The 11,676-nt window shown below is 36.5% G+C and overlaps 1 protein-coding gene across 1 annotated transcript; it reads left to right on the top strand.

The window, feature by feature from the left end:
* The first annotated feature begins 6,113 nt into the window (after nt 1–6,113).
* Nucleotides 6,114–9,538, top strand: LOC130010770 (tektin-3-like). The gene is made up of 6 exons (XM_056098784.1): nt 6,114–6,809; nt 7,332–7,402; nt 7,629–7,772; nt 8,189–8,411; nt 8,781–8,935; nt 9,234–9,538. The coding sequence occupies exons 1-6, from the start codon at nt 6,114–6,116 to the stop codon at nt 9,442–9,444; spliced, it is 1,500 nt and encodes a 499-aa protein (XP_055954759.1). The 3' UTR covers nt 9,445–9,538.
* Nucleotides 9,539–11,676: the final 2,138 nt, after the last annotated feature.

Raw genomic sequence — 11,676 nt, 5'->3', positions numbered from 1 at the left:
GGTATCTGAAATCAGTGAAACTGTTGATTACCTACAAGCTCAACTCAGACAATCTGAGAACACACTACAAGAACTTCTTCGTACCAAATCAACTCTGGAACAAGATCTGTCCGTCAAGAACAACAGTTTGTTCATCGAACGCGAGAAGTGTCTGGGTATGCGCAAGACATTCCCCATGGCCACCCGTGTATTATTCTAAACGATTCAAACCGAGCTATCATTATTCATTCCCGGTTTTAGGATATTTATTTCGATATTTCTTTTCGTTTGGCATTTTCTGAGATCAAAAAGGGAAATCCATCTTAATATTTTCTGAAACAGTATTACTGTAAATATTAAAGCATGAATGTATAATATAAATAGATCTGCTCTCTATCCGATTAATCATATTACTTACTATAAACCTTGAGTGGCATTTAGCAATTGAGCACATTAAAAACCATAACACAGTTGTTTTCCATATAAATTGTGTTGTGTTTATTTTATATTACAAACTAAATGGAATATTTAATTGGAATTAGCATTATCAAAAAAACGGAATAGGTCAAAACAATAGAATCTAATTAATAATGAATAACAAATTAAAAATACTATGTTCAAATGAAAAGCAATCTAATAATTCTACTGATTATGAATAACAAATTTTACCTCAATTTGATTATGCACATAGAAGTTTTATTATAGAAGTTAAAACTTTTACATTGTTGCTTCCAATTGTTTGATACTACCTGTCATGTATATAGTATATTGTATATAGTATACCTATTGGTCTTTATAATTTATGTCTCAGTATATCTGTTAGTATTTTTTAAAACTTTATTTGTTAGTATTTATTAAAACTTCATTTGTTAGTATTTATTAAAACTTTATTTTTTAATATTTATTAAAATTTCGGCAATGGCTGTGATGTGAATGTATATAAACCGAATGTATATATCTTTTCTGATTTATTTTAAGTCTTTGCTTTTTATATTGCAAAGTGTCAATTATTTATACATTTGTATATGATATTTATTATATAATGTAAATAATAGTATGAATTATAAAAACAATTAAACTTATTTTATATTAAAACTGCTTTCTTTTGTTAATATCTGTCCGATCAATTCCAGTTGAGCAAATCTGAGTAAGCAACATCCATTCACTATACCCACCAAATTATGAAAATGAAATGGGGTTTAACGTCTTACTGTTCTGCTCCTAAACTGGGCTAATGAAGACGGACATACGCCATACAGTGTACCATGAGGGAAATTTTGCCCGGGCAGCGGCGCTACGGCCTACTCTTATATCGAATTCCAACTGCCAAAGGATCTTTTACGTGCACGCCAATATGTACACGGGACCTCGGTTTTTCGTTCCATCCGAACGACTAGACAGCTCTCCTTGTCAGGCTACCCGTCCTGCATCACTGACAAGGGGAAACCATGCCGGAAAATCTGGATGAACTTTCTCGGCCAATGCAGGGATCGAACACCCGACCTCCAGGCTACCGAGCCAGCGTCTTACCCACTTAGCCACGTGATCCCCACCAAATTATGAAAACTAGACAAAATAGAAATGTGTTTACATATCTAAATTGGCCTCTTAAAATGTTCGAACACCGCCCTTGTGGGACCGATTAACTTCGTTTGAACAAATCTGAATAAGCACTAATCAAGCAACATTTGGTTGAAATCCACCAACTGTTTCAGTAAGAGGTCGTAGGGCTGTAAAATCAATGACAGGCTATTCCTACTTCAAGAACAGATATATCCACGACTGTCAAACGCCTTCTGTGGTTAACTGTGGAAAAATATGCCATAACTTCGTATTTCAAGTGATTATAATGTTTGAAATCATATCGATCACTATCAAAACGTCCTTGTATTGGACTTTGCGTTTTATATACTATTCAAAAAAAGTAGGGGATATTTGATTTTTAAGTGTTATTAAAGTCACCTAATGAAACTGACGAAGAAACAAATGACAAAATGAAATGAATTTCACATTCATCGATTTATTCCAAATGATCGTTAGACTAAGTAAGGCACAGACCATTATAAGGGTAAAATGATACCCGGGGTCAAACAGCAAAGTTACCACAGCATCACAACCAAGTCAGTAACGGGTAAATCCTCCTCTGTTTGCCAAACAAGCATTGATCCGACGTGGCATACTCCTAATGAGACGTCTAAGGTCATTTTGGTCCAGATTGTCCCATTCCTGTTGCAACGCAGCAGCAAGTTCTTGGACATTGGCAGGACGTTGTTGACGTTGACGTAACCTCTGTCCAAGCATGTCCCAGACATGCTCGATGGGGGAGAGGTCGGGACTCAGTGCTGGCCAAGGTAATGTGGTGATGTTCTGTTGTTGGAGGTAACCTGTAACGATCCTGGCCCTGTGACATCTTGCGTTGTCATCCTGGAAGATGAAACGGCGGCCATGACGTCGTGCGAACGGCACAACATGGACTGCCAAGATGTTGTCCCGGTAGTACTGGCCTGTAACACGCCCTGCAACAACATGTTAAGCCGTTCTTCCAGCAACAGTGATGCCTCCCCACACCATAACAGAACCACCCCCAAATCGATCATGTCTGATGACGTTAACGTCTTGGAAGCGCTCGTTTCGACGACGCCACACCGTCCTACGTCTGTCCAAAAAATCAACAGTGAACCTTGACTCATCTGAAAACATCACATTGCTCCAGCGTCGATTATCCCAGTGTTGACGATCCCTACACCAACGACGTCTTGCCTGAATGTGATGATCTCTCAAACAAGGGATCACGCGAGGACGTCGGGCGCGAAGGTGACCCCTATGCAGTCGATTCCGAATCGTCTGGCCACTCACTCTCACACCAGTGTCTGTTTGAAGACGAGCGCTGATCTGATTTGCTGTGATGACACGATTTCTCAAGGCCAAGGTACGGATAAATCGATCCTGGGCTTGAGTTGTCGCCCTTGGTCGACCTGAGCGTGGTCTGTCCTGTACAGATTGTGTATCACGGTATCTGGACCATAGCCTGCTTATGACAGACTGAGAAACATTCATCGTCCGCGCCACAACCGCCTGTGTTGTGCCGATCTGTAGCATGCCAAGGGCACGTAACTTTTCATTTTGGGTAAGCCGACGCATATCAAAATTTGTTTTCTGGTCACTAAAACAATTAAACTGATGTTTCCACCCTGGAATTCAATGCCACAATGACTGTAACATTCAAAGTCAGAGTCGTGCAAATCTTGGGTTGGACCCCCATGATGATCCCAAGCATCACTTGCATTCCATGCGGTAGCTATTGGTGCGTTTGGGCGTCACATGTAACTGGAAATGTTTCTTCTGTTAGGTTCTATAGTGACTTTTTTCGTAGTCATTTGCATATTTTAGTATTATGCCCCCAAAATCAAATATCCCCTACTTTTTTTGAATAGTATATCATATATCATTTTCATGAACGGAAAAATCCCCAACTGTTTTCATTATGGTGCCAAACCATCGTTTACTTCAATATAAAAATGTATTTAAAAATTACATCGATAGGTTCTTCAAAGGGTTTGGCAAACTTCAACTTATTATCGGGTCTTGCGGTGACAAGCGCGAATATGATAATAATTAAATTCGTTGATTTCCATGAGAGATCATGTAACGTGTTCCGTGAATTTCAAAATGGAGTCTTAGTTCATTATATTTCAAATAATGGTTCGGCCAATGTGCCAAGCGTACATTATTTATTCTAGTTGAAACTTTGGACCCACGTGACGTATTTCATCGCAAATACTGTGATCACGATTCACACCATTTTATTTCCGTAATTATTTGCATGGACGTGTTATCAATAATCTCCAAGCTTATACAGGATTGTCAAAATTAACGTTAAAGATGAATCGTAGCCAAGTTGATTGAGGTAATTAGGATATAGGTGGCAACTTTGACTGGTTTCTACATCAGGTTGACGGACATCAATGGTAATAAAATGTCCGATAAAGAAGAACCAACAATTTGTTTTCAGGATTCAGATAAAAAAGAAATCACGAAGATGAAGTAGTAAATCAAGGCACAATATGTAGTGGATCAAGGTAGGTGTATAACACTTAATTACAAATCAATAATCGAGTTTTCATAGTAATATCAGTATAGTCAATATTGTTAGAATTTTTAGTTTAATTTACCTTTCATAGTAATATCAGTATAGTCAATATTGTTAGAATTTTTAGTTTAATTCACCTTGATGACCGATTGGGTGTATTCGTGGTTGGACTTATGTCAATCAACGCAGGACATGTCCAGATATACGGACAAAACGAAACCCCTGTTATAGACCCGGGACTAACATATGGTTTAATTTTATTTTAATACTTCGCTTGCGCGTAGGGTCTTTAGAAGTGGGAGGAAACCGAAGGACCCAGAGAAAACCAACGAGGTTGGACAGGCGATCCTACACCTTGTCACGTACAACCGGGGATTCGAAACCATGCCAGTTGACTCAATGATAGGCCTTATGATACAGCGCGCACGTGCTAACCTTTCGGCCATCCAACCACCCTTATGCCTATTGACAACAAGACAAATCATGTTCGAAATTCTGATAAAACTGTCACAATTTTGAGGATCTTGTAGAGATTTTGATTAGTTAGTGCTTTTGATTTGTGATTTTGATTTCCAAAATTTGATTCTGTTGTGGATTTGGATAAATAATTTACCTGTAAATGACTGACCATATCCTCCAAAGATGACATTGATATTATTATTGTACCTTTTCTTCTAAATGTATTTCTAACAAATCTCCACATCCTTTTATAAAAAGTAAAGAAAAACAGTTCAAATACTTAAAATATTCAACAAGCTATTGATCCTAACTATCTCCGGTCACATTTATATCTTGCCCATTCTGATTAAATCTGTAGTATGTTTTGTTTTTTATACTTTATACTTTCAATGGCCTCCACTACATCAATTCATGTAAAACAAAACTTTGAACTATAAAAAATGAAACGAAATAGATCTTTGTTTTAATCAGATTGTATCCTTCCCAGATTTGTAGCATATTCAAGGAGTTGCTAATTCATTTTCTAAAAATTCCAAAATCAGGTGCTTCTTTTTGCAATACTGCAAATAATTCAAACTACTGATACTCCATAATAATTACAGAGTAAACTGTAAACTGTTAAATATATGAATTGGCTGGCCCGGGTAATATGGTAGAACCACCATATCATAAATTGGAATTTTTTCAGTTTATTTAATCAATCTTACCTTTCTTGATCTGATATTGGCAGAAAAAAAAATCAAAAACATTGTGAAATACAATGATATCACGTACAATAAATATATCTAAATAAGCTTTTTTCTCCATTGATAATTAATTCAAAACCATTTCAATTTTATCTATAATTTCTCTTTAAATATAGATTATAAATGTTTACCATGTTCAGAGAGAAGAGAGAGAGAGAGAGAGAGAGAGTGAGGGGGGGGGGGTAACTCCACTGGACACAAACCAGGTCATTTCAGGACTAACATTGTTCAATTTATTTTATTTCAATAATTCGCTAGCGGGTAGGGGTCTTTAGCCCGGGGGAGGAAACCGGAGGACCCAACCCCCACTCGTGATCACAGACTTGAACAGACAAAGTGTTAACCGAAAGCTTTTTCAAAACTTAATACTAGCAAATTCCATAGGTTTTGATTTTAAAATTCTGTTGAGAACCCTGCATTATATCATGTTCGCAAGATTTCATGAGAGAGAGAGGGTTATTAAGGACCTTGTTATACATGGTGTATCACGTAAATCCAATAATCTGATTACAATGAACCTTACCGTCTGTAGACTACTGTATTGTTGGTTCTGTTTGTGTTTTACGGTATTGTCTATTACAACATGGCGGTTTTAATCTCAAATCCCAACGTGTAATTATTGGATAATAAGTGGAATAAATCTTTAATACCCCCCAACCCTTATGTATATAAACAGTTACATATTTGAACATGTACATTGTCTCCGATATCACTTCTGTGGAAGCACACGTTAAATAGCTAAGGTAGTATAGAACAGTGAACGTGTGCACAAATAACAACTAAGGTAGTATAGTATAGTTAACTTGTGCAAAAATAACAACTTCGACCGATTTAGAAACATGGAGTATATGGGCCACACAAAAACTGCTACCTACGCATCTGCTCCACGCCAGCTGACTCAGTTACCATCCATCATGCAGTCATCTTACAAACCATTTGATACCTATCCAGCACCTTCTCCACTTAGAAGATCCCTCACCAACTTACCATGGAGGCCCAGCACCTACTACCAAACAGCACAGAACAACCCCGGGACAGCAATCACCAGAAGTATGAACGAGCCGTTCTCCACTGGAAACCAACTTTCCCAACTAGATAGCCTCAAAGCTCCACCCGTGTTCGCTGCTTCCAGAAATGCCCTTTACACCCGATATACCCCAAACGATTGGTCCAGTTCTAACCAAACCAATTATATGTCATCTGATAGAGTCCGAAGTGGTGCCGAACGCGTCCGTTTTGACACCGTTCGTCTATGCCGAGAAACTGAGGACAAGACCAGAAGAACCCAAACCGATGTTGGTAAGAGTCTTGGTGATAGAATTGGTGATATTTCTTTCTGGAAGACAGAACTTAATCACGAAACAGACAACATAATTGCTGAAACCAATGTCTTGAACGAAGCCAAGAGAGTTATGGAGAAAGCTCTAGCGGAAACCGAAAACCCATTACAAGTTGCCCAAGAGTGCCTTTACCACCGGGAAAAGAGACAAGCCATTGATCTAGTCCATGATAACCCAGAGAAGGAACTGATTAAGGTAAATTTATTATCTATTATCGATCACAATTGACTATACACCTATTTTGTACATAACATGGGTTTCCCGGGTATTTCCAGGGTGACATTCCCTTGTAAATGATGCAGAACGGGGGGGGGGGCTTGCCAGGACAGCATCTGGTCGTTCGGATTGGACGAAAAACAGAAGAACGCTTGACAGTTGGATTTCGATATAGGAGTAGGCCGTATTGCCAATGTCTGGGGAAAATTTCACTATATCACACTATATGGCTTATACCCTCTTCATTAGCCCAGTCGGTACAGAAACGTAGAGCGTTAAAGTCCATTTCATTTAATTTGTACGTGGCATGCAGTAGGGTCGATTGCCTAACTTCATGTTTTTTCCCGTTCACACTAATTTCCCTCCAATTTGAAATAGCCTGTTAGTGTCGAGCGGACTTTGAACCACATTATTTCATTAATTCTCGGTACCCAGACTTAGCTCGATAATACTGGAACCTCTCATGTACGAGTTGAAATACACGAACATTTTTGTTTACAGGAAGTCGAAATTATCAAGAGATGCCAAAATAAAATGCGAGACGTCATTGGTCAGGCTAATGTACAAATAGGGTGAGTAGCCTTTTGAATGACAAATAAATCATTAATTACTATAAATACTATTTAAAATGGCGCCAACTATATAGTTCATGATTACAGTAAAACTAAATTAGCAAATATAGGGACTCTTACACCGAGATATCATTCCGTTTGGTTTTATTTACACATAACATACCAATCAATAAGTTACATGTACATATGGAAGAAAATAGTAAAACAAGATGTTATTGTTTTACAGATTAAACCGAGCAGCCCAACACGAATTAGAGAAGGATTCTGGTGACAAGTTCGCTGCCCAGAGTTTAGATGAAACTTGTCATGGTATGAGAAATGCTTCTCGTGGTTTAGCTTTCCATAATGGTGTACACAGAATTGATAACACGTAAGTCTTTTAACTATATCTTTAATCAGTGCCGGATTTGTCTATAGATTTGGCGGTCTGATGCTTGGTTCCTTAAGGCCGAAACCTATGCCCTCAAGATATAAAGGGGGCAGGGGCGTGGTCTCCACCCAAGCTGTGTAACTTTTTTAGTGTCAAATGCTTTCTTACACGCAGTGTAGGCATAAACACCCGCCCATCATCCTCCGTTTTAGCTCAGTTGTGTTTAAAATACACTTTCATCTACCCCTTGTGGGGTTATGAGGGGCCTCAAAAGTGGAATAGCCTAGAGCTCCTCTTCATCTAAATCCGGCATCGTCTTTAACGCATTCTCTAACAATTGATTTTACTCTTTAGTGAAAGATTTCCAAATCAAAGAACATTGATAAAGGTAACAAAATCTCTATTTTTCTTTACAGTGTTTCAGTTCCAGAGTCCTGGGCCAAGTTCACCAACGACAATATTCAGAGATCGCAAAGTGAAAGAGCTGCCTCTAAGCACATAAGAAATCTGATTGAAAGTGTTCTTAACACATGTGTCAGTGACATGTGGCAAGAATGGAATGCCGTCAATGTTGCTTTAAATAATAGAATGCAAGACACGGCTGATGCCAGAAACAAGCTCCAAAACCATTTATCAAAGGTAGGACAAACGCTTTTGATAGATCAGTCAAATATTTCCCAGAAGAGTGAATTAAATCACCGCAAACTTACCACCCACTATATTACGGGTGGCGTCTCTAACATAAGTTTACCCTAGCATTTACAATAGAATGTAATGAGTGAACATTTTAAGGCGTATGAGTGGCTTTACCCCATCTTCAATAGAAGGCTTGGTCTCGCTTTCGCGGTCTTTGCTTCAGGAACTGACTTTACCCCAGCATTCAGAGTAAATAAATGAGTACTTTAAAGTTTACGGGTAGCGTATTTAACATAAGTTCTTAAATGTTTGCTAACAGGCATGCACCCATGTTTATCAAATATCAGTTCTAATATTTTTGCTTACTTATAGGTTCTACAAGAAATCTTTGATATGGAGAAGAATATCGAAATCCTCAAGAAGGCTATCCAAGATAAAGTATCTCCGATGCAAGTTGCTCAGTCTCGCCTGGATACAAGAATCCGTCGACCTAATGTTGAATTGTGCAGAGATCCCGTACAACACAGGTAAACTTCTAATGGAGTTAGATTACGTTGCAATTAATAAATCAGACAATGGGTCTTAAACAAAATACATGTATTGGCTTTACATAGTGCCAACGATTGTACGTCAGTCAGAAAATTATGACATAATTCGACTACCAACCAAGAATCAATAAATAAGTTATACTTGGAACAATATGAATGGCCCCTCAAATTTAACCCTAGGTTGCCATGCAACAAAACACCAGCACGAAGTCGTTTGGTGGCCATGTGCTAAACTACTCATACAATATATAACAATATTTTAATTTTCTATTTTCAGATTGGTATCTGAGGTATCTGAAATCAGTGAAACTGTTGATTACCTACAGGCTCAACTCAGACAATCTGAGAACACACTACAAGAACTTCTTCGTACCAAATCAACTCTGGAACAAGATCTGTCCGTCAAGAACAACAGTTTGTTCATCGAACGTGAGAAGTGTCTGGGTATGCGTAAGACCTTCCCCATGGCCACCCGTGTATTATTCTAAACGATTCAAACCGAGCTATGATGTTTATCCTTATCCATTCTGGGTTTTAGATATTTATTTCGATTTTTCTTTTCGTTGAGCACTTTCTGTGATCAAAAAGGTACATCCATCTTAATATTTTCTGAAACAGTATTACTGTAAATATTAAAGCATGAATGTATAATATAAATAGATCTGCTCTCTATCCGATTAATCATATTACTTACTATAAACCTTGAGTGGCATTTAGCAATTGAGCACATTAAAAAACATAACACGATTGTTTTCCATATAAATTGTATTGTGCTTTTTTTTATTACATACATGTACTAAATGGAATATCTAATTAGAATTTTCAAATTAATGATCAGGTCAAAACAATAGAATCTAATTAATAATGAATAACAAATTAAAAATACTATATTTAAATGAAAAGCAATCTAATAATCCTATTGATTGTGAATAACAAATTTTACCTCAATTTGAATATGCACATAGAAGTTTTATTATAGAAGTTAAAACTTTCACATTTTTGCTTCCAATTGTTTGATACTGCCTGTCATCAAGTTTGTACATGTATATAGTATATTGTATATAGTATACCTATTGGTCGTTATAATTTATGTCTTAGTTTATCTGTTAGTATTTATTAAAACTTCATTTGTTAGTATTTATTAAAACTTCATTTGTAGTATTTATTAAAACTTCATTTGTTAGTATTTATTAAAACTTCATTTGTTAGTATTTATTAAAACTTCATTTGTTAGTATTTATTAAAACTTTATTTTTTAGTATTTATTATAATTTCGGCAATGGCTGTGATGTGAATGAATATAAACCGAATGTATATATCTTTTTCTGATTAATTTAAATCTTTGCTTTTTATGTTGAAAAGTGTCAATTATTTATACATTTGTATGCGATATTTATTATATAATGTAAATAATAGTATGAATTATAAAAACAATTAAATTTATTTTATATTAAAACTGCTTTCTTTTGTTAATATCTGTCCAATCAACTCTGGTTGAGCAACATCAATTCATCATACCAACCAAATTCAATTCAAGTTCATTATGAAAACCAGACAAATTAGAAATGTGTTTATGTATCTAAACTTGCCAGTTAAAATGTCCGAACTCCGACCCGTATGGGACTGATTAACTTGGTTTGAACAGATCTGAATAAGCACTAATCAAGCAACATTTGGTTGAAATCCACCAACTGGTTCAGTAAGAGGTCGTAGGGCTGTAAAATCAATTATTCCTACTTCAAGAACAAATATCTCCACGACTATCAAACGCCTTATGTGGTTAACTGTGAAAAAAATATGCCATAACTTTGGGTTTCAAGTGCTTATAATATATCAAATCATATCTATGACAATCAAATTGTCCTTGTATTGGACATGGCGTTTTATTTCATACATCATTTTCATAAACGGAAAAAATCCCAAACGGTTTTTATTATGATGATGCCAACCATCGTTTTCCTTTTCTATAAAAAAATATTTAAAAATTTAATCGATAGGCTCTTCAAAGGGCATGGCAGACTTCCACTTATTATCGAATATTGTAGTGACAAGGGCAAATATGGTAATAATTAAATTCGTAGATTTTCATGAGAGATCATGTAACGTGTGCCGTGAACTTCAAAATGGAAACTTAGTTCATTATTGAAAATAAGCTAATTGGTGTTTATAAATAGCTAATTATAGGGGACGCTTTCGTGCGGATATATCTTTAGTATATACGACATATTTTGCTGCCCAGTGAATGCTTCTTTGACTTGGAATATGATTAAAATAAGATGTGGTGGCGAATCATCACGTGAAATTATTACTGATTAAAATACTGTGATCGCCATTCACATCATTTTATTTCCGCGATTATTTCCATGGACGTGTTATCAATAATCTCCAAGCTTATACGAGATTGTCAAAATTAACGTTAACGGTACTAATTACTTGAATCGTGAACTGATTGACGTCGGACGATTGGACGCCAAGTTGATTGACATTTCAATCAACAGGTAATAATCAACTCTTTGTAATTAGGATAGGTGACAACTTTGACTGGTTTCTACATCAGGTCGACAGATATCAATGGTATTAAAATGTCCGATAAAGAAGAACCAACAAATTGTTTTCAGGATTCAGATAAAAAAGAAATCACGAAGATGAAGTAGTAAATCAAGGCAAAATATGTAGTGGATCAAGGTAGGTGTATAACACTATAATTGGGTTATCATTTA

Source organism: Patella vulgata, chromosome 2 (assembly GCF_932274485.2).
Source record: "Patella vulgata chromosome 2, xgPatVulg1.2, whole genome shotgun sequence".
In the NCBI taxonomy this organism is placed as follows: domain Eukaryota; kingdom Metazoa; phylum Mollusca; class Gastropoda; family Patellidae; genus Patella; species Patella vulgata.
The sequence above is the reverse complement of the archived record's forward strand: the minus strand, read 5'-3'. Positions and strand labels throughout refer to the sequence as shown.